Source organism: Euphorbia lathyris, chromosome 2, assembly GCF_963576675.1.
Source record: "Euphorbia lathyris chromosome 2, ddEupLath1.1, whole genome shotgun sequence".
Lineage (NCBI taxonomy): Eukaryota > Viridiplantae > Streptophyta > Magnoliopsida > Malpighiales > Euphorbiaceae > Euphorbia > Euphorbia lathyris.
The window spans coordinates 103421179-103443833 of record NC_088911.1 but is presented as its reverse complement, the minus strand read 5'-3'; the positions used below and the strand labels follow the sequence as shown (position 1 = coordinate 103443833).

Below are 22655 nucleotides of genomic sequence, written 5' to 3'. Positions count from 1 at the left end.
GATCTTAATCTAGCTGTCCTATGATGATTTGTTTCATGACGACGTATCAAGGACTTAGTGGAATCATGACTAGCACCTCACCGTTGCTTTGGGGTTCAGGAGCCTTTAATCAGGAGAACTTGTTTAGGAGGTGTTGGTGAATGATACCGCATTTGGTATGTTGGACTAACATCTTTTTCCTTCGATCTTCTTCTAACTACCTCTAGATGAGATTTCTCCGAGGCTTCTCTTTACCTAGGACAAGGCTGGACAGTGTGATGTTCTGTAGAAACATGCCTATCAGCATATCTATTCACCTCTTTGACCTCTCTGAGCTAAGCTCTCATCACCTCCATCTGCATTGCATGCTCTGCCTTTAGAATATTCATGGACTATTGGACAGAGCCCATGTTGCATATAAGTTGCTTTATTATCCTATCTATAAACCGATGATGTTCATGATCCAAAGATCCTAAACATGCCTCAATTTTCTGATCTAAAGTTGGCTTGATATGCAAAGGCTCCAGCTATTGTTGTTGGCATCAACTAGGCCATGATTATATGTAGTCAAAGTACTAGAGATATCATGATTTTGCTGAAGAATTGGCTGAACCACAAAACTATTTAAATGCGCTATTAACACGAAGTAAGTTCTATGCTCACCACACCCAATGATGTCTTTTAATCTGCAGAATGTCACGATCAGGCTGAACGGACCTGAATAGATGAACAAACGGTTAGGGAGGGTCCGAAATCTGACGTTCTCTCTTTGATGCCTAAGGCAGTAAGATACTTGGAGAAAGTAATGCGACTTGAAAGCGAAGTGTTTGGTAGAATGATTACGTTCCTTGTAGTATCTTAGGATGAACTATTTATGGACAATCGAAATATACTTATTAGTGAACAACATTTCCATGTGTAAGCGATTGATTGACCCACGCACCATGTTCATTTTCCCTTTTCTGTATTTTACAGTGCAACACTAGGATTAAGAGCGTACCTTTGGAATCCGCTGCTATCACTGGTCCATGTGTCCAATTAATTATGCCTTTTGCCTAAGGTATCTTATTAAGTACATGTGTCCAGTTCTAAGCCCAAATTCCATATGATATCACACATAAAAAGCTAAACTCACCTATAGGCAGAAACCTTTGAATTGTAATAACCCAATTTAAACATGAATCTCCGTCCAAGATGTAAACTTTGACAACCAAATCTGCAATCTTCCAATGTACTGGAGCTCTCAGATAAAGTTTGAAAAGATGGATAAGAGCATCCCTAGTGGTAAGTAACAAACTTTGTTACTTACCACTTCCACATCATAAAAAATAACATTCTATAATCACACAGACACATTTATTATAAAACACTCGATATTTACTCAATTAACATACAATTAATAATTTTTTTACTCAACAACATAATTAATTCAATAATAATTATTAATATCATAAAAAATATTTATCCAACATAATAATTAATTCAACACATACTATTATTTCAATAAAATTAAGTAAATAAATAATAATTATTAAATAAATAAAATTATGTGGGATAAGTTGAAATAAAAATAAATGCCTTTTATTTGAGATAAAAATAATAATAATAAAAGATAAAATACAATGTTGAGATACTTTAAAAAAATTAGAAATAAAGTACAATGTTAGTGTTGTGTGAGATAAAAGCTTTGTTACAGGATAACAAACCAATATTGGTCAGCTCTCTAATGGTTGTTTACAACCAATTTGTTAAAAGTAAAAAACAAATTATACTCATTAGAGTAGCTTTAAGAGCATCTCCAATAGAGAGTGTTTAAAAGAGTGTCAGATGACATTGAGTTTGACAACTTTCAAAATGTGTCTACTATTGGAGTGATGGTGGATGCCAAACAAGGTTGCCACTTTTTGACAACCTTGCTTTAAGGTTACTAAACTTTTTTTAATATAAAAAAATGACTTACTTGATTACCATTTATGTACTTTTTTATGAGTTTTTCTCTCATTTCACTATTGGTTAACCATATTTAAAATTAAAATAAATTATATATAAACTAATGATTGGTGGGTCATTGTGGCAACTTTTAAAGTTGTTTACTATTAGAGTATTTTTTTAACAAAAGTTGCCAAAAGTGATGTAGATGATTAAGTTAATAAAATATTATGTTTTAGTATGATGTGTTAAGTTTTGACACTCTTTAAAACAACCTCTATGGAGATGCTCTAGGGGAACCACCGGATAGCCACAAAAAAACACAATTATTATCCAATATATTGTGCCTTTTGAAGAGGTTTTCAAAGTAAGAAAGTTTATATAAAAATATATAATCTTAGGATGGTGAGCTAACTTCCACAAACTTTTCCATAAAAAATTTGGCGATGAACTCCCCACATAAAAAAAAACCCACTCCATAAGAGACAAAGCTAACTAATGTCCCAATTTCACTAAATAACACCTAACTAAGGTTGAGGTAAGAAAAGTTTATCATTCTCCGCATTAACCCTCAAAGAAATCCGACATATCATCTTAGCATCCTCTAGGTAAAAACATAGATTCACAAGATTGACATTCCAAATATTAATCTCTCCATCAATCAGTGAGGAAATAAACAATGAAGGAGGGACATTCCTAGTCTCTAGAGGACGATGCCAAGGAATTACAGGAACCCGCCTGGACAAAGGCATTCTAATTTTTGACATATCCCCAACAGGTCAGATCCCACCATCTAACATAATTTTCCTTGCACTAAGGAGGCTTCCCAACCCAGGCTATCTTGAGCACAACCCGAAATCTCAAAGACAGAACAGTTCCTTAAATACTTGTGTGTGAAAAAAACTCAGGTTTTTTAATTAATCTCAAAACTGGGTTTTCCAACATAGCATGATTTAAAGAAAATGTGTGGTCTTGAGTTTATAAAGAAGAACTTACTAAGAGAATAGCAACAGGAGACTAAAACAGAGAGAAAGATAAAAGAGAAAAAGTAAAGTAGTGTTTACAAAATAGCGCATGTATTTATAACTAATCCTAGTTAAAAAAACCTACATAAGAGTCAGTATATTAAACGTTGCGTTTTATTCAATATCCCCCCTCAAGACTGGAATTGTGAATGTCAAGTATGCCCACGTTGCAGAAAAGACTGAAAAACAGGTTTGTGCAACGGTTTCGTGAAACAATCAGCAAGCTGATCTGCAGAATGGACCGACATGAGATGAACAATTTCAGCTTGCACTCTGTTTCTTACTACGTCACAGTCAATTTCTATGTGTTTCGTTCGTTCATGAAAGACTGCATTTTTAGCAATATGCATTGCAGACTGATTGTCACAATACAACATTGCTGCTTGAGGATGCAAAATTGCAAGATCTTTTAAAAGATATAAAAGCCATTGAATTTCACATGTAGTAGATGCCATTGCTCGATATTCAGCTTCGGTTGAAGACCTGCTAATCGTGTTCTGCTTCTTTTCCAAGAAATTAAAGAATTTCCTAGAAAAATGCTATAACCGGTGATAGACTTCCTCGTTTCTTCACAATTTGCCCAATCACTATCCATAAACCCTCTTATTTGTATTGATGATGTTGCTGGGAAAAATATTCCTTGAGCTGGGTGTAATTTTAGATACCTTAGTATCCTGTGTGCAGCAACTAGATGCTTTTCTGTAGGACTCTGCAAAAATTGAGACAATTATTGTACAGAAAAAGCTATATCTGGCCGAGTATTTGTTAAATACAAAAGTTTTCCTATAAGCTTCCTATATTCTGTGATATCCTTTAATGCTGCCATATTTCCTTTTGTTTGATTATCCATACTAACAGGAGTTGAGCATGGTTTTGCTTCCAAGAAACCATATTCAGTTAACAAATCTAGAGTATATTTTCGTTGATACAACAGAATTCCTGTAGGATTCCTTGAAACCTCAAGTCCTAATATAAATTTTAACTTCCCTAGATCCTTAATACTAAAACAGTCATTCAAATATTCTTTAACCTGCTGAATTTCTGTTTTATCACTACTAGCTAAAATTATATCGTCAACATAAACAGCCAAAGCAATGAATGAACTATCAGAACCTTTTGTAAACAAGGACGGATCAGAAATAGACTGATTAAAACCAAATTTTACCAAGGCATGAGTTAACTTACTGTTCCATTGCTTACTGGCTTGTTTTAAGCCATATAGAGATTTAGTTAACCTGCAAACATGATTCTTAATACTAGTTTCTATACCTTGAGGCAATTGCATATATATTTCCTCATGTAAATCCCCATGAAGGAAGGCATTATTAATATCTAGCTGTTCCAAATGCCAATTCTTAATTGCTGCTAAGGCAAGTATAACCCTTATAGTAGTAACTTTAGCAACTGGAGAAAAAGTCTCAATATAATCTATACCATTTTGCTGAGCATACCCTTTTGCAAGTAGTCTAGCCTCATAACGCTCTATGGAACCATCACTCTTTCTTTTGATCTTAAAAATCCATCTACAACATATTGGTTGTTTACCTAAAGGCAAAGAACATATCTCCCAAGTTTGATTTTTATTCAAAGCTGCTATCTCATCATTCATAGCCTCCTGCCAAGCTGGTTCCACAACTGCCTCTGCATAAGTTTGAGGTTCTTTCGTTGCTAAAAGGGAACATGAGTAAGATTTTTGTGGAACAGACAAATTCTTATAGGATAAAACATTAGAAATTGGGTGATAAACTCCTTTTTCTAATTGTTTCAAATCATCAGACTGCAATAAAGAACAGTGATAATCTTGTAAATACTTAGGTTGATGAACAACCCTCTTAGATTTCTTATTTTTATCATCTGATAGCTTTTCATCTACTGCCTTAATTGTGTCTAAATGTTGCAACGCAATATCTTGCACCTCTGGCATATTATTATCAGAATAAGGAAATATTGTTTCATAAAAAACCACATTTCGTGACACAACAATCTGCTGTGTATCTAAGATTAACACACGATATCCTTTTTGCCATTGACTATATCCTAAGAACACTGCTTTTTGAGCCCTCAGATCAAACTTAGTCCTATGCCTTTGTAACGTATTAACAAAACATAATGAACCAAAGGTTTTTAATTCAGAATAATCTGGCAAAACACCATGTAAAACTTGATAATGAACCTCTGTACTTGTCACTGGCCTAGTATTTCCATTATCAAAATCTTCCATATCATTACCAATAGAGAAATCGCCTGAATTCACTATATTTACAGCAGCAACACCGAATCCTTTATTCTTTCTTTTAAAGCTTGGTGGATAACCATGCTTTTTGTAACAACTATCCATAATATGTCCTCCAACATAGCCACAATAGCTACATACAGCCTTTTTAGTATTGTTAACTACATGTTTCTTGAAATTGTGATTTTGTGCATTCTGTGCCAAAGCAATAACCTCGTGATTCACACCAAGTGAATCTTGAAGATAAAATTGTCTTTCATGCTGTAAAACCATAGCAAAAACCTTGTTTGCAGCTGGTAAAGGATCCATTACCATAATTTGGGATTTCACTGTTAAAAAGGTCTCATTAAGCCCTTTAAGAAAACAAATGACAAAATTTGCCTCTATCTTTGACTTAATTATATTCAACGCATTACAAGTGCACTCATCACATACACAAGAAGGCCACGCCTTCAAATCTTCATACTCATCCCACAAAGTATGCAAGAAAGTAAAATATTCTGTAACAGACTTCTCACCTTGATGTATGGTATAAATCTGTCCCTGCAAATCTGCTATGCGAAACGCATCCCCTTGAGAAAATCTTTCTCGCAAGCTATCCCAAATTAGTTTTGCCGACTCTTGCCCAATAATACCTTGTGCAATTGAAGGCGATACTAAATGAACGAACCATGATAAAATCAAGTTATTGCATCTCTTCCACGTTGAGTATAGACGATCTTTTGGATTTGGCTTTCGAATTGTGCCATCCACAAAATCAAGCTTGTTCTTTTAGAGTAAGGCCATCTTCATGCTACAGGACCAAGAATGGTAATTCTTAGTTGTAAGAGCAGGCGAAACCAACACCAGAGAAGGATTTTCTCCTGGGTGTACATAATAGGGGCTGGTCTCCTCAATTTTAGGGTTAGTCATGAAATTTGATTGATAAAATCAGAAATCAATCAAGAATTTGGAAGAAACGAACGCTCAATCGAAAGTAATTCCTAAAAGAAACCTTCGAGAAATCTCACAAGAGATAAAACAGGGAAAAAAATTGCGGAATTAAGAGAGAGTTGTGAAGTTCTCTGATACCATCTTGAGTTTATAAAGAAGAACTTACAAAGAGAATAGCAACAGGAGACTAAAACAGAGAGAAAGATAAAAGAGAAAAAGTAAAGTAGTGTTTACAAAATAGCACAACTATTTATAACTAATCCTAGTTAAAAAACCTACATAAGAGTTAGTATATTAAACGTTGCGTTTTATTCAAGATGTGGTGAAACCGAAGTCTATCCTCCCTTTTGGGCACATACAATAGGTTCCCTTTGCACCAATGAATTCCCCACTTGTTACCACGATAAAAAAAATAACCCAGAGAAAAAAAAGAAAAAAAAAACACAGAAATCACATGATGTTTTTAGTAAAAGGAAATAACTCATAATGCACGGAAGAATGCATTACTAAAAAGAAATAACTCATAGTGGTTAAAAGTCAAACATACAATGCATTTAATATCTCATATCTCTTTCATAAAATTCGCTTTTCCCATAAAATTTATATTTATTTTACTAGAATATTAATGATGAAATTTTAGAGAATATCAACGATACAAAAATATCAACTCCAATAATTAGACACACTCAATTTTAGTCTAACCGAGGACAACTTGCACGAACTTGAAGAGATGCCAACTGCTAATTTAATCAACCTAAGTTTGTCCCAATACAGCCAAAGTAAGCTCCCGACACATTTCAGATCCTTCAACTCTCAAGAAATTGTACAAACCTATCTTGAGTTCATCACAAATATTCTTACTGTAATTGATTTATGACTTATCAAAATTAACACATTATGCTTAGAAATTATTTTTTCATTCTCATAGCGATTATTTTTTGCATTCCCCAAAATTAACCCGAAAGAATGTGAACAAGTCGTCTGAAAAGAACAAATAGGTAATCATAAGAGGCAAAAAACAAATCCTAATCACATTTAAACAACTATTAGAAACAACTTTCATGATGAAAGAAGATAATACTTTTGCACGTAAAAAAATAAATAGGATGAAATATGGTCTCTTTAAGAGATCTCCAATGGGATACTTAAAAGGGTGCTTAAAGAGGTGGAAAGTGTTTAGAAGGATGTTTTATGATAATGTTGTCACTTTTTGACACCTATTTGATACTCTTACTTTTTTTTAATATAAAAAAATGATTTAATCGTTACTATTGAATCATTTTTATGACCATATTTATAATTAAAATAAAATTTATATAAAGTAACAATTTGTGGGATCATAATATTAACTTTTGAAGTGGCCTAGTATGGCAGCAATATTTTTAAATTTTTTTTTGCCAAAAATGAGGTGAATGTAAGATAAAATAAAATAATATATTTTAGAAATAATGTGTGAAATTTTGACGATTTGTGAGTTTCTTGCATTAGAGTGGAAATCCTCAGGAGACCATGGATGGGGCTTAGCAAATACCGCATTTATAAAAAAATGATGAAATAGCTTAATTGGAATCAGATCAACATATGACAAAAGCTCTCATAATTTGAGAAATTTTACAGCACTCCGAGTATAATACTCCCGACCAATGAAAATTATTGAGAATACCACTACATGTACATGATTGGTGGAAATAAAAAATATATATACATGTGTCATAAATTGATTGGTCGGGAGTATTATACTCGACAAAACAAAGTAACATTCAACCCAAAAAGCTTTATTCATATTTACCTCCCATTAGGGGTGTTTAAAATTCTAACATCCAAGAATCCAACCAATCCAAAACCCAAATATTTAGTTTATTGATTTATTTATTCTATTAGATTGACTATAAGCAAACTAATAGAAAAATTTCACATTGATAAAATAATTTAACTGGTTAATTAACCAATTTAAACTAAAAAAGCCTAATAATTTTAAAATGCAGCCAAAAGTTTTGGATTTTAGATCCATTTGGGGTCACTATGAGAATTTATTCCTTATAAGGGTCCTAATTTAGTATATTTTCCACTGTAGGGCTCTGCTAACTAAGGGCGAAACCAGTAGTTTTTCTACCGGTTTTATAATTTTTTTTTTTAAAATTTAACTGAAACCGGTAGGTAGAGTATCCGTTTCAGTTGTGTATGCAAATTATCCTTCTCAAATCGGTGGATTTGGGTGGGTTTTCAAATTTTGAAGAAAAATATCAAAATTCATCCCTTTATGTTTTATAAAATTTTAACTTCAATCTCTAACTATTTGTTTTTAAACTCATTAATTAAATATTTTCTTGTCAAATTAGTTTGTAAAAACTCTAATTTGAAATTATATTTTTTACAGTTTAAATTAGGGTTTTTATAATTTCTTTGTTAGTCACATTACAATTTGAATTAACGTTTTCAAGTAAGATCAATTTTAGCCTTACGTTTCTAAAAATTGAAAAAATTAGTTTGACTGTTATTTAACTGTCACATTGAAAAAATTGGTTTGACTGAAAAAATTGGTTCATTAGCATTGCGTATTTACGCTCTCTTTAATTTCTCCCCTTGTACTATTTTCTTTTATTTAATATAAAACGGGTTTTTCGGGGCAACGTTTGGGGTGCCAACCTAGTTGAGATGTCCAGATGTTAACCCCGGCTTCGTCCCCGTCTTTAAAAAAAGTGTAAAATTGAGTGGTTTTTATACTACATTTTAAAGTTTAATGGTTATATCATAAAATGAGTAAAATTCAATGGTTATGAGTGTAATTTATCCGATATTTAATTAGTAAATTATTAGATATTTAACTATTGAAATATTTGATGTTTTTACATTTAATTAATTAACAGGATATTTAATTTGATAGTAATTAATAGATTAATTGAATGTCCAATTTGATATTTAAACACAATTATTCATATTCATAGTTAATTTGAATTACTTTACAAGACTATTATACATTAATTTATTAAAAAAAAATTACTAAACGTTTCAAACTTTACAAGATGAGTAAGAAAAAGAAATATGAAAAATTAAATATAATAAAATTAAAATTGTAGGGATTAAAATATGGTATAATTTTTTTTTTGAAGAAAAAGAAATCAGATTTGATTGGGATTAAAAAATATAAAATAAAAGATTTAATCTAAAAAAATCAGATTTGATTTGGATTGAAAAAGTATAAAATAAATGATTTAATCTAATTAAAATAATATGTAATAGGTTTGGTGAAATTAATAATCTAGTTCATTTGAAGGGGTCTATTAACATATTTGATACACAACTTCTTCATCTAACCAAATTAGATACTTTCATCCACTTTGAACAAAAATACATTTTTTTCAATTTACTTTTTTTCAATTTATTTTCTTCCTTAGACTCTCAACATCTTCTTTGCAATCCCAAACCAAAATAGAAAAAAAGTCAAAGTGAACCACAGCCAAAACCAAAAGTAGAGATGAAATATTTGTATGAGAGTTCTTTGAATTTGGTGATCTCTGGAATATATGTAATGAGTTCGGTTTCGTTAGCAATTTTGAGATTATTGAAGTAATTCTAAATTTTGGAAACGAAACACAAAACAGATGAAGCTTTCCAATAGAAACGGTATGCTTTTAGCTTATTCGCATGCTTTTCTCGCTGGTCTTGTTTCTTTCTTCATCTGTAACGGTATCGTTTCAATTTCTTCCATTTTTCTCCATTTTTGTCGCATATACGACAAAAGTTATCGAAATCGCGCTGTCGCATCTGCGCAGAAGCAATTTTGTCGCAGATGTGACAACAGTTGTTGCAGATGCGACATGAGCAACTATCGATGTGACCAAAGTCGGAAATGACGGGTTCAACGAGAAAACATCCAACTAACTAATTGCGTACTTGAATAATGTGTATGTAAAATGAAGAAAGAATATTGACATGAACTTGAATAATGTATAAATATGCTTAAATCTTGGGTTGAATTATTGAATTTTGTTGTAAGAATTTGAACAAAATGAAAAGGAGAAAAAGATTGGGAAAAGTTAAGGTATTTTTGTTCAGAATGATTGAAAATATGTAATTTAGTAAAATGAAAGATAAGTGTGTCAAAACCAATCTAATAGAATTTTATAGAGTTTCCATACATTGGATTGGTTATTTACAATGAATTGGATTGATTATTGATACACTAAGGCCCTGTTCTTTATCACTTAATTTCAGTAACAATCAGTTCAATTCAATTCAGTTCAGTTTAGTTCAGTTCAGTTTCAGCATCCAGTTTCAGTATTCAGTAATTTATCATTATTTATTATATTATCATTATTTATCTATAATTTATCATTATTATTTAGGATAAATTCCAAAAAAAACCCCGTGGTTTGATGTTGTTCCAAAAAAACCCCTGTGGTTTGTTTTTTTAAAAAAAAAGGACTGTGGTTTCACCATTACCCGAAAAACGGAAAATGACTTAACACCGGTAAAAGTGCTAACGTGGCAAGGGGTATAGTTGGAAAAATATTTTTTTTTTATTTTTTTTTTTTAAATTTTTCTTTTTCTTCTTCTTCTTGTTCCTCTCCTCCTCCTCCTCTTCTTCTCCTCCTCCTCCTCCTCCTCCTCCTCCTCCTCTTCCTCCTTCTTCTTCTTCTCTTTCTTCTCTTCTTCTTCTTCTTTTTTCTTCTTCTTCCTCTCTCTCTTCTCTTCTTCTTTTTTTTTAATTTCCAGAATTCTGGAATCCAGAATTCTGGACGTCTGAAAACATGCTGAAAACAAGGCTCAGCTTTGCTTGCGTTTCACAGAAGAAAGAACCGGTATGAACCAACCCTGGAGTTGGCGAAATAGAGATCTGAATAGTTCATCCAAAGTTCCTAACCTAATATGATGAATATTTTGTAACTTCTCGCCGCCTAAAAAAATCTATATGCTTCGGGTCATCTCGAGACTTTCATGCATCGCCTATTTCTCGTTCTTTTCTATCTTCAGATTACCAAATTGGGCCGCTCCGTCATTGTCATTCGCTATCGCTTTCGACTTGGACCGAATGAATAGGGATCATCGAATGAATATGTTCTGCTCTTGGATTTCAGAAATTTAAAAAAAAATAGAAGAAGAAGAGGAGAGGAGGAAGAAGAAGAGAAGAGAGAGAGAAGAAGAAGAAGAAGAAGAAGAATAAAAAAAAAAATTCCAACTCTACCCCTTGCCACGTCAGCACTTTTAACGGTGTTAAATCATTTTCCGTTTTTCGGGTAACGGTGAAACCACGGTCCTTTTTTTTTTGTAAAAACAAACCACAAGGGTTTTTTTGGAACAACATCAAACCACAAGGTTTTTTTTGGAATTTACCCTATTATTTATTATTATTATTATTTATAGTTTATCATTATCTATAAATTAGATAAAAGTCAAGAAATGATAGTTTATTAAAGTATATATGGTTTAATTAAAAAAAAATAAAACAAAGTATGCATCCATATTTAAAAATTAGGAATTGCATCCATATTATAAATTATTTTTCAAATTTATCCAATTTATCAATGTTAGGGATAAAATTCCATCATTTTAGACGTTAGAGGTAAAATTACTTCTGATCCAAAACGTTATTTTTGCACTTTAACCCTTAATTAAAATAAAAAGTTAAGAGTTTGTATTCATATGAATATTTGTATTTAATTTCATAGGCTTTAAATTATATATAAATTTGTGTGTGTATGTAATTTGCATTTTTAATTTAAATTAGACTTATTTTTATTTAATTTCATAGGCGTTTATCGAGCTAAGATTTTATCATCCCGGGCTTTTATTTGATATTCAATTTAGTCTTATCTTTAATAATATATTTATTTATTATTGATATTATTAAATTTATTAGAACCATTATTATTATTATAAGTTCATTAATGTCCAATATTATCATGAAAATTATTTTAAAGTCTAATATCATCATTATTGTTAAGTTCGGTTAAATTCAGTAGCATTCAGTTAAGTTCAGTATTAAGTAATATTCAATTAAATTCAGTTTAGTGTTCAGCACTTTTCAGTTCATATCAGTTCAGTTTTTTTTTTTTCGGCCATAAATAAGGTAGCCTAACATCCTACCTCCAATTTCAGTCTAACCTTAGGACAACCTGATGCACGAACTTGAAGAGAAGCCAACTTCTCATTTAATCGACCTAAATTGGTCCAGTACTGCCAAAGCAATCTCGGTTCAACACTTTCAAATTTTTCGTGAACAGTTAGCAACCTAGACATCACCGTTTTGGAATCAGAGGCCGATCCTCGACGCCACGGAGCCCTTGGAAGATAATTTCCTGGCGCATTTCACGTCTTGAGGTTGGGTCTTTAAGAATGGGGTCTGTAACCTCTTCAAGTCTCTCGTTCAATAGCTTAATTAGGTATTTCATGCTTTTTTATGTTTAAATTCTATGTAAATTTCAGGCGACTGCGTGATTATTGCATGCTTGGATTAGTCATGGGTTTGAATGAAGTTTTATGATGCTACTGGCGGAGGTATTGAAATTTTTTGACTGTAATGCAATGCGATCATATCTTAGAATGCTCACAAGTTATTTGTGCATTCCTTTTTTGCTTGAATGCTATTTCCTTCACTGCAACATTATTTTAATCTATACAATGAAACTTTTAAGCTGATAAAGGTGGGATAAGTTATGCTGCATTTTCCTTACATTAAGTCTTGAATTATGTACCAGAAGAAGTAAAGAACAGGTTTTAGGAGTTATAATCTTTTTGTTTGTGATAGAGAATAACTCAGAGCAACACAACAAATAGCAAATAAAATTGTAGAACAGAACATAGAGAGGAAATATGCTGATACTTGTATTCAAAAGGATAGAAGTACTGTAACAAGATATTTTTAGACAGACAAGAAACCGAAATAAACCTAGACACTCTCTGCAGGATGATATACCTGACCATTCTTCTTAGCGGGAGAGGTTCTAGAATATTACAACACCCTCAGGAAAACAACAACAAATAGGATATGCTCCTTGTTGTGCATTATTGAATCTATGCTGTCCTATATCGAACTAATAGTGGAAACAATGCTTACAAAGTCTTGTGCTTTTGGTTGATATATCCAACTAACATTTAATGAACTTTATAGATTTACTTAACAGAAGGACGATACGGAATAGGGATTAGGTGGAGATCAGTTTTCCTCTTTGTTACAACACCAAAAATCTCAACCATATCAAGGTTTTCTGGCGTCTTTCCTGTAGGCAGTTTCCAGTCAAAATGAAACAGCAGCTGTGCTAGTGGAAACTCAACATTGATCATGCCATATGTTAATCCTGGGCAAATCCTTCTTCCAGCACCAAATGGTAGATATTCAAAATTAGTTCCTTTGTAATCTATTGAGCTATCTAGGAATCTCTCCGGATTGAATTTCTCAGCTTCATTCCAGTAATTAGGATCCCTTCCCATTGCCCAAGCGTTAACAATAACCTTGGATTTCACAGGAATCTCATAACCATAAATCGAACACTTCTCCCTACATTCTCTTGGTAGTAACAGTGGAAGTGGTGGGTGCAATCTTAGAGCTTCCTTGACAACCAGCTTGAAGTAGTTCAGTTCATGAAGGCGTGATTCATCAACGCTCCCTTCAGTACCAAAGATCTGTCTCACCTCCTGTTGTGCCTTTTCCATTGCTCTTGGATTTTTCATCAGCTCCGACATAGCCCATTCTACACCAGTCGATGATGTCTCAGATCCAGCAATAAACATGTCCTGAAATTAACTTATTAACTTAATGAAAAGGTGATGCACACAAATGTGGACTTCTTTTTATAGAAAAACAGAATCAACTAATTTTCCATGCTTGATCTTTATTTGTATTCAACTAAAAACTTAAAACTCTTGAGTACTAACCAATATGATTGCTTTGATATTGTCATCTGTTAAAGGGAATTGAAGGTCTCCTTGATCCTGAAGATACAAAAGCACATCTACAAGATCTTCATTACCCTCAGCTTGATTACTTCCAGTTGCCTTTCCAGCTCTATGTTCGTCGATGATGCTTTGAAATATTTTATCTACTTTTTTCTGAAGACTCTGCAGTCTAGAGTTCATTCCACTTACCACTTGAAGAAGTTTGACGGAAGGATACAAATCAGCAAGACTAAAACCTCCAGCAGCTTCTATCAAAGCTTTAGCAGTTGGTATGAATATATCTTCTCCCTCCCATATCTTACCAAATGCTGTTCTTGAAATGATGCTATAGATGGTAGAATTAACCATCATGCTAAAATTGATAGGTGATCCTGCACTGGAAGATACGGATGTAATGAGTTTTGATACTTGTTCTTCCCTCACTGATCTGAACGAGTCCACACGTTTTGCAGTCAGTAGCTCGACGGTACAAATTTTGCGCATTTGTCTCCAGTAGTCTCCATAGGGTGCGAAAGAGATGTTTGAATAATTATAGGTTGCAACACTGGCTGCAAGGAGGAATGGCCTTTGAGCGAAGGTGATATCATGGGTTTTCAGAACCTCTTTAGCAGTTTGAGGTGCAGAAATTACAATATTTGAAAGTTCCCCAAGTTGAAGATGCATAATAGGTCCATAGATTTTGGCCAAGTCTTTGAGGCGGTGATGGGGAAGGGAAGTAATTAGGTGATGGATACTTCCTATTAGAGGTAGCTTCCATGGTCCTGGTGGTAGATTTTTGGCTGAGTTTTTCTTCCCTATTATTCTTGATACCAAGAAGATGAAGACTAGGAAAGTCAAAAGGACTGGGAAGGATGGGAGCTGGAGTTCCATCTGGAAAATTGTGAAATACTGAAGAAATAGGAAAATTGCATTTCATCCTAATATATAATTGGAGCTACCGAGCATGGTTAGTAATTTTATCAATATTTTTTTTTTTTTTTGTAGTGGAGGTGTGATCACGTGATGTGTTTGATAAATTATGCTAATTGCTTATATTTATTTCTGATATCAGATTTGGGTCTGTCAGAAAATTTTCTACACTTCTTTCATGGTTACAATCATGTGCAAGACTTTTAATGTTCTTAAGAAAAGCTCAACGTTTTTGTTGGAAGGTTTTTATATTTGAGATCTGTTGTATTCTATATGTAAGATAAAATTAGGGTTGCAACTGAGGTGGGGATTATCGACTCCTAATGGGGATTTGTCCAAACGGAAATAAAGAATCTCCATTTATTTTCCTGAACGGAAAAAACCCCACAGACCTCATATCCATTCCAACTATGTTTTCACTGAGGTTTTTAAGATAATATATTTGGATAATTTTTAGTTATTTTTATATTTGATAGATTGATTTATTATGTACAAATTATGATTGATGTATTTTTTTTTGTATACTAATTTTTTATATATTATAGGGTTAAGGTGCAAAAATACCCCTAACGTTTTGGGTCTGGAGCAATTTTACCCCTAACGTCTAAAATGGTGCAATTTTACCCTTAACGTTTGTAGCCAAGAGCAATTTTACCCCTAACGTTGATAAATTGGATCAATTTCAGAAATAATTCATCAAACTGTCTTCTCGGTCATGAATCTTATCATCTACACTTCATATATGCGTCATTTTATCAGTAACAAATCATAAACATATGCTGGGATGTGAAAAAAATAAAAAAATATATTGTCTTTTGTATGAATTAGATAAAAAAAAATTCAAAAAATTCACCGAATTTGTAAATATTAATCTCCAATTCTATTATTAAATTACAAAAAAACATGAAATTCTTTTTTTTAGGATGAATTGATATGAAATTGGTGCAAAATAATGAATAAAAATATATGTGTTTTATAATAATATCTGAAATTGACCCAAATTACCAACGTTAGGGGTAAAATTGCTCTTGGCTACAAACGTTAGGGGCAAAATTGCACCATTTTAGACGTTAGGGGTAAAATTGCTCCTGACCCAAAACGTTAGGGGTATTTTTGCACCTTAACCCTATATTATATTTGATTAATTGTTTTATATTGCTAAATTGTATTAAAGAAAATGTGATTTAGAATGGGGATTTCCAGGAGATATGAAGCCCCACGGGTATGGGAATGGGATAATTGAATTGGTTTATGTAAATTTCCCAAAAATTCGGATGAAATTTAATTTTAAAGCCCAGTTTGACTCCTATACTGTACTTTAGAAGTTAATTAAATCCCAATCAGTTGAATTATCAATCATGCCCTCCAGTTATGCTAAAACTAACAATTCGTACCGTCAAACTAATGATTAAAAGCAGGTAAACGTCAAGAATTTTTTTATGGTATTTAAATAAAATTTGTCACTGTCCCATGGTATTTGCAATAAGATTGATAATCTGAAGAGAAGGTTCATTTTGGGGTGTCTATGGGTCTGAAAAGAAACTTCTACACCCTTACCTCCTCTCTCTAGTGTGAGAGGATTGACATTAAATCTATATTTGAGATGAATATGACCCTCCTCGCAAAACTTGGTGGAAGGTTCTTCTTGATAACCACTCCATTTGTCCTGATCGGACCAGGCTATAGACTCAGCTACATGTCTAAGCTAATGCTACCAGCTTCAAAGGCCATTTTAAAAGATGTTGATTATGCGGATAATTCGACATCGCTGGCTCTAGAAATGTCAGCTTCACTTGCCTCCGCCTGGTGTTAAAATAGCTAAAAAGATTGACCTAATCTATTTAATAATTAGGTTGATTCAACCCAATCTATTTAATAAATGGGTTGAGATAACCCTTTTATATATGGGTTGAGATGACCCAATCTATTTATTAAATGGGTTATATGAGTTGACTCATTTAATCCAATTAATTAAATCTAATTAAGAGTTGAACAAAAAAAAGGGAAGGTAAAAACATAAAAATGGAAAAAACGTGAAAAATGTAAAAAGCGTAAATAAAATAGGAAAAAACATGAAACGAGTTATATGGATCAACTCATTTAATCCAAGTAACTAAAATATAATATAACTAGTCGAAAACCCGTGCGATGCACGGGGTATAAAACTTTTATATAATTTAGATAAATAAATAAATTGACATATTTACTTTTAAATAATTTTATATCATGCTATGAAATTTTTTTATATTATGTATATTTAAAATTAATATATATTTTTTAATGATAATTCAAATTAAATTAATTTTAAAAATAATTGACTACTTTTTTTTATAGAATTTTAACTAAAGATGAATGATTTATTTATTTTTACAAAATTCAATGATTTGTATTTTTTAGGAATTTTAATACATTTTCATATTCCAAATATTCTGTGAAACAATACTAATAAAATAGCAGATTAATTAAAAAATATATTAGAATATAATAAAAAATCAAAAATTGAATTAAACTATAATTAAAATTAAATATTATATTTACGATATAAAAGAATTACAATATAGGTTAAACAAAAATTGAATTAAACTACAATTAAAATTAAATATTATATCTACGATACAAAAGAATTACAATCTATGTTAAAATGGAAGCAACATCAATATATTATTCTATAAACTATTATAATCAATACTTTTAATGTTGCATATGAAGAAACTTTATCAATTCAATATGTTAAATATAAAAAAATAAAATTCGTAAGAATTAGTCACAAATTCATCTTGATGATAATTATTTTGGTTGATGGAATTTCATGATCACCAAGTATTCGAATTCAATTATTCATTCTGCTACAATAACCCAATATATCTAATTGAATCAGTTTAAGATGATGATTTCTCATATTTTCATCTCGTAATATCTCATCAAGACATTCGATCAATTTGTTCTTCATTCTTTCACTATATAGAATACCAGCCATACTCACAGATATCACTTATTTGACTTCATTAATATTTTCTAATAATTATATATTCTTGAATTTTGTAAGTAAGAAAAACAAACAAAAGAATTGAAAAAAAAATGAAGGGACAAAAAAGATCATTAGGAGAGAACCATCTTCCTTTCGGGTTTTTTTTTTGAAAATAAGAGAGAATGTCGAGCCATAAGCGTATAAAGAGGAGAGTGAAAATATTTTTTGCCCATTAATTAAACATTTTATTTTTTCTTAATGAAGTATTAAATCCATAAATTAATTTTAGTTAAATAGAATTAAATCGCAATTATAACCACTCAGTATAAAAAAACGTTTTATAATTAATATGTAAAATTAATTATATTAATTAGAATCATTATGCTCAATATTTGAGAATTTGAAGAGATTCAAATAATAATATTTTCTTAATTAATATTTTTCAATAATTTGTCCTATGATCATATTTCATTTTCATCTGTTAAAAACTCTTGAAATACTAACAATTTTGTACGAACCATAATATAATAGTTAAAAATTATATAAGCCAATGTTGCAAAAGCAATTATCTCAATATCCATAATTAATGTACATTTTTAGGATTTTGAGCATCAAAATTTCTTTTTATTTACCTTGATTTTGAATTCGTATCTAGCATAATCCACATTCTTCAAGAATAAACATCTTATCAAGCGTATTATAATCTCATTGTCTAGAAAATTGGGAAAAAATAACTTCTTGATAATAATAATAATATAACATAATTTATATTAAAATAAACTTCATTGTAAGTATAATATTCCAATATCTCTTTAATATTTTATTTAATATGTCTCAAACTTCAATGAACAACTATCGTGTGAAACTTTATATCTATTTGTACCAAAATGCATAAAAATAAAAAATACAATCCATATCAATTAGCTAAACTCAAACTAAAAAAATGAGTGGATTTCAACATGTTCTGAATTAGAAAAATTAATCTAACTTCAATTAAAACTAAATTGAGTTCATAAATTGAGTTCATATAAAGCCGAAAACCTAAATTTTAGTTAAGAGTTAGCAATCGAAACGATAACACCTAAGAACATATACTAAAAAAGAATGCAAATTTACAAAATCTTTATTTTAGTCATTTTGAAAAAAACGACAAATAAAAAAGAAAACATGGATAAGGTAGCGAGAGGTATGGAACCTGAGTAACGACAGAAATGAAATTTCATCTCTGAAAAATGAAACTATAACAGCTATTGTTTAATAAAAAGAAAACAACAACACAATTGAGAACAAAAATAACTACAACATATGGAAAAAAATCGAATAATTACCTTGAGAAACATAAGAATTTCTTGTAATTTTTGACACTTTTGTGTTTTCCGGTTTTAGTTGTTCATGCATCTTCTATTTCTGTCAGATTTCTTCAATTGAAGCTATCAGTTTGGAAAAAAAGACAAATAAAAAAGAAAACATGGATAAGATAGCGAGAGCTATAGAACCTGGGTAACAACAGAAATGAATCTGAAAGATGAAACTATAACAACTATTGTTTAATAAAAATAAAACAACAATATAATTGAGAACAAAATAACTACAACATATGAAAAAAATCGAATATTTACCTTCAGAAATATAATACTATCTATCGTGACCAATGAATATAATGGTGGAATACTATCTATCATGCTTTATATAGAAGTTTATTTGTGATTTTTTTATTTCCTTTGCTTTGTGTTTTTTCATCTTCCCGTAACTCTTGCTTTCTTTTATTATTTTAATTAATAGGCTAGTAATTATTTAATATATTATAAATATAAATTTGTTATTTTTAATTAATTAAATATTTATTTTTAATTAATTAAATATTTTTAATCTGATTTTTTACTACGTTGACAACTCATCAAAAAGACCTCTAAAACACTTCTTCTCATTTCTCTCTGCTTCCGTCATTATATATAGTATAGATATCTGATTGTTTCTTCATATAATTAAAATTCAACTTAGACCAATTTAAATTCAACTAAGTATAAAAAGAAATAGCGTCTTCATTGACGTCACTTCATTGGAATCTATTTGAAATTCCATAATCTCCTTATCAAGTTTTAGTATCTCCGTATCTTCTTCTTCCATAACTAAAAAAATAAAAATTTATTAGAAACTAATAAAATACTTTAACCGGATAAATAATCGAGTTTAAGAAAAAAAAATCATATGAAGTTAAATGAGTTTTTTTATGTTTTTACCAAACATATAAATCTTACTATCAAGCATATTGAACTGAAAAAAATCGAGTTTAAGAAAAAAAATCGAGTAAGATTTATATGTTTGGTTTTTTGAGTTTTTTTCGAGTAAGAAAAAAATAACCTCCTTTTTTTTAGTTCAATATGCTTGATAGTAAGATTTATACGTTTAGTTTTTTTTTTTTTTGCACTGTATTTGATGGTTGTTTTAAGATTTAGTAAGAAATTAATGGGTTAATGGGTTGATTCTCTAAAAAATGTATCTAACCTTTTTATTATATGGGTTAAATGGTTCAACCCATTTATAACCCAATCCATAAAAAAGTTGACCCTAACCTATTAAATGGTTGGTTAAATGAGTCAATAAATGAGTTATGACCTATTTTGACACATCTACCTCCGCCTACCACCTGCTTTATGGTACTAATATACATATTAATGGTTTTCATTGCTTCTTAATTTGGAAGATTGAGATGCTGGAACGCATTTGTGATTTTCTTTGCCTCTTTGCACATGATAGTATCCTTTCAAAGGGTGAAACCCCACGTGAGCTCTGGTCCTCTCCAATAGTATAAAAGGGGAGAGTTTCTTTTACCTCTTCCTTTTCTATTGTCCCGCCTTTTTGTCAAAGTTTTTTTTCTGGTGATTCCTACTTTTAAGTTAAGTGTTTCTTCTAACTTCTTTTTCTTTTTCCGCTTTCCTTTTTCTGGTTATGGCTCCTAAAATACGAAATCATAAGAAAACTTCTGAAACCGATATGTCTGTTGGGAAGAATATGCGGATAAAGTTTATCTGCAAGCTGAAGAACATCCTTCTATGTTAACTAAGGTGAAGATATAATCATTTCTTGAAAATCATCATGACCTGTGAAGGATGGATGTGCGTCTTCGTACCCCAACTTGCTGACCGCTGAGGTTTCTTGTGTATTTATACCCAACATGTGGTGCTGGGTTTGGTGAAGGAGTTGGCTACCATGATGCTGATGCTCCCTCCATATTCAGTATCTTGACCTAAATGGCTTCTTACTGGAATCTTTCTACATAGTCCTTGAGCGTTTTTTTCTCGTATTGGGCTAGGTAGTTGAGATCCTGCATGGTTTACTTTCGAGGATGTATGTTACAAAGCGGTTGGCGAAGAGTTTTGAGATATGCTTAAAGTTGATGATTCTCTTAGTGCTTAGAGACTCGTACCAGTATGAGGCAACACCTTTTAGGTTAGTGGGGAATAGACAGCACATCACAACGTCAGTTGCCATGGTAGTATCTATGACTCACCAAGAGTTTTTAACTTGAGTAGTGGGGTATGTTGCGTTAAGCTTAGCCTCGATGACGTCGTCCTTGACCGTGAGGTTCATTTCCTTTGGTGGACATCGCTCCCGAATCCGGGGCTCGACTGTTCTTGAGTAACAGATCGAGATTTAGTAGACTAGTGATGGGTCCTTTCGTGATTAGACTCTAGTGTCCTCCTGTTCGGGGAGGGTCATCTTTCTTCCCTTGCTTAGACTGATATTAATGGGATTGATCAACATCCCCTAGGTTCCGCGCAGGGGGAGTTTAAGACCGACAATGTCGTATCGATGAGTCCTCTTTCCCTCTTGACTGGGCGTTTAGAACCCTTATTCAGTTCTTCGACACTTCGTCTCGTTGACGATAGCAGCTTCGGACATTGTGGTGTCCAGTCGATCAGTTGGTATTCTCAGGTTTGTTCACGTATCTGATGGTTTCTTCTGCTATCTCGAGTTTTTCTTTCACTTCGGCCATTTGAATGATGTGCTCTTACCTCATGATGTTGATGACCAAATCCTTAGTATCAGTAAACAAAAGCTGTAATGTAAGTTTAATAGAATAAATGAACTTGTCTACATTGAGCTGAGCTTATTCTATTTATAATGATGTCGAACTATAGAAGATAGTTATGAGTTGAGGAGCAGGGTGGGTTACGTGTCTCTTGTTGATAGGAGAAAGTGCGTCTAGATATCGGGCCCTCGTTTCCCTTAAGCACAGTAGACCCGTGATTCTTGGGATCAGACGTGATCATGGTAACAACGAAATCCTTAACTGGGTCTAATAAAACTTCCCAAATCAAGCTTCTTAATACGCAATCACACTACTGTATTTCACCGTGGCTACATACTCTCTATTTTTGAGAGTTTGTTCCGGGGTCTCAGTCATCAGAGCATCTCCAACCCTCACCAATTTGAGGGTTGGAGATGGAATGTAGCAGTGGTTGGCACTCCAACCACTGCCAGAACTCCACGCCTTATTGGCGTGGAGTGCCAACTTCAACCAATTTTAGTTGAAGTTGGCTGTTCCACCAAATGGGTGGAACAATTAAAAAATATATTTTTTTAATTCTTTAGTTAATGAAAATTCTTAATCTGTTTTTCTTAAATAATATTTTGTTAATTTAGGTTTAATTTTAAAGGTTTTTTAATTAAATGTTATTATTAAATTATAGGGTTAAGATGCAAAAATGCCCTAATATTTTGGGTCATGAGCAATTTTACCCCTAACGTTTAAAATGGTGCAATTTTATCCCTAACGTTT

The 22655-nt window shown here is 31.8% G+C and overlaps 2 protein-coding genes across 12 annotated transcripts in view; one reads left to right on the top strand and one right to left on the bottom strand.

Moving 5' to 3' along the window:
- Positions 1-14147, top strand: part of LOC136219231 (meiotic recombination protein SPO11-1) — a 35641-nt gene extending 21494 nt beyond the window's left edge. For 2 of the 11 annotated variants that reach the window (XM_066006547.1, XM_066006541.1), the window contains exons 18-21: positions 12199-12440; positions 12526-12597; positions 13211-13427; positions 13566-13703. The gene's annotated coding sequence lies outside the window, so the exon portion shown is untranslated. Of the gene's footprint in view, positions 1-12198; positions 12483-12525; positions 12598-13210; positions 13428-13565; positions 13704-14009 lie in introns of those variants that run through there. The other 9 variants (XM_066006548.1, XM_066006544.1, XM_066006542.1 and 6 more) reach the window with 9 other exon arrangements.
- LOC136219230 (cytochrome P450 71D445-like) lies at positions 12853-14865 on the bottom strand. Its single transcript, XM_066006527.1, has 2 exons — positions 13975-14865; positions 12853-13833 (listed from the first exon to the last, which is right to left on the bottom strand). The coding sequence occupies exons 1-2, from the start codon at positions 14863-14865 to the stop codon at positions 13213-13215; spliced, it is 1512 nt and encodes a 503-aa protein (XP_065862599.1). The 3' UTR covers positions 12853-13212.
- Positions 14866-22655: the final 7790 nt, after the last annotated feature.

Excerpts from the sequence above, each read along its gene's own strand:
- LOC136219230 (XM_066006527.1), bottom strand. The coding sequence starts at position 14,865 with ATGGAACTCCAGCTCCCATCCTTCCCAGTCCTTTTGACTTTCCTAGTC. Across the intron at positions 13,834-13,974 it reads ATATCAAAGCAATCATATTG|GACATGTTTATTGCTGGATC; the intron begins GTTAGTACTCAA and ends AGTTAATTTCAG.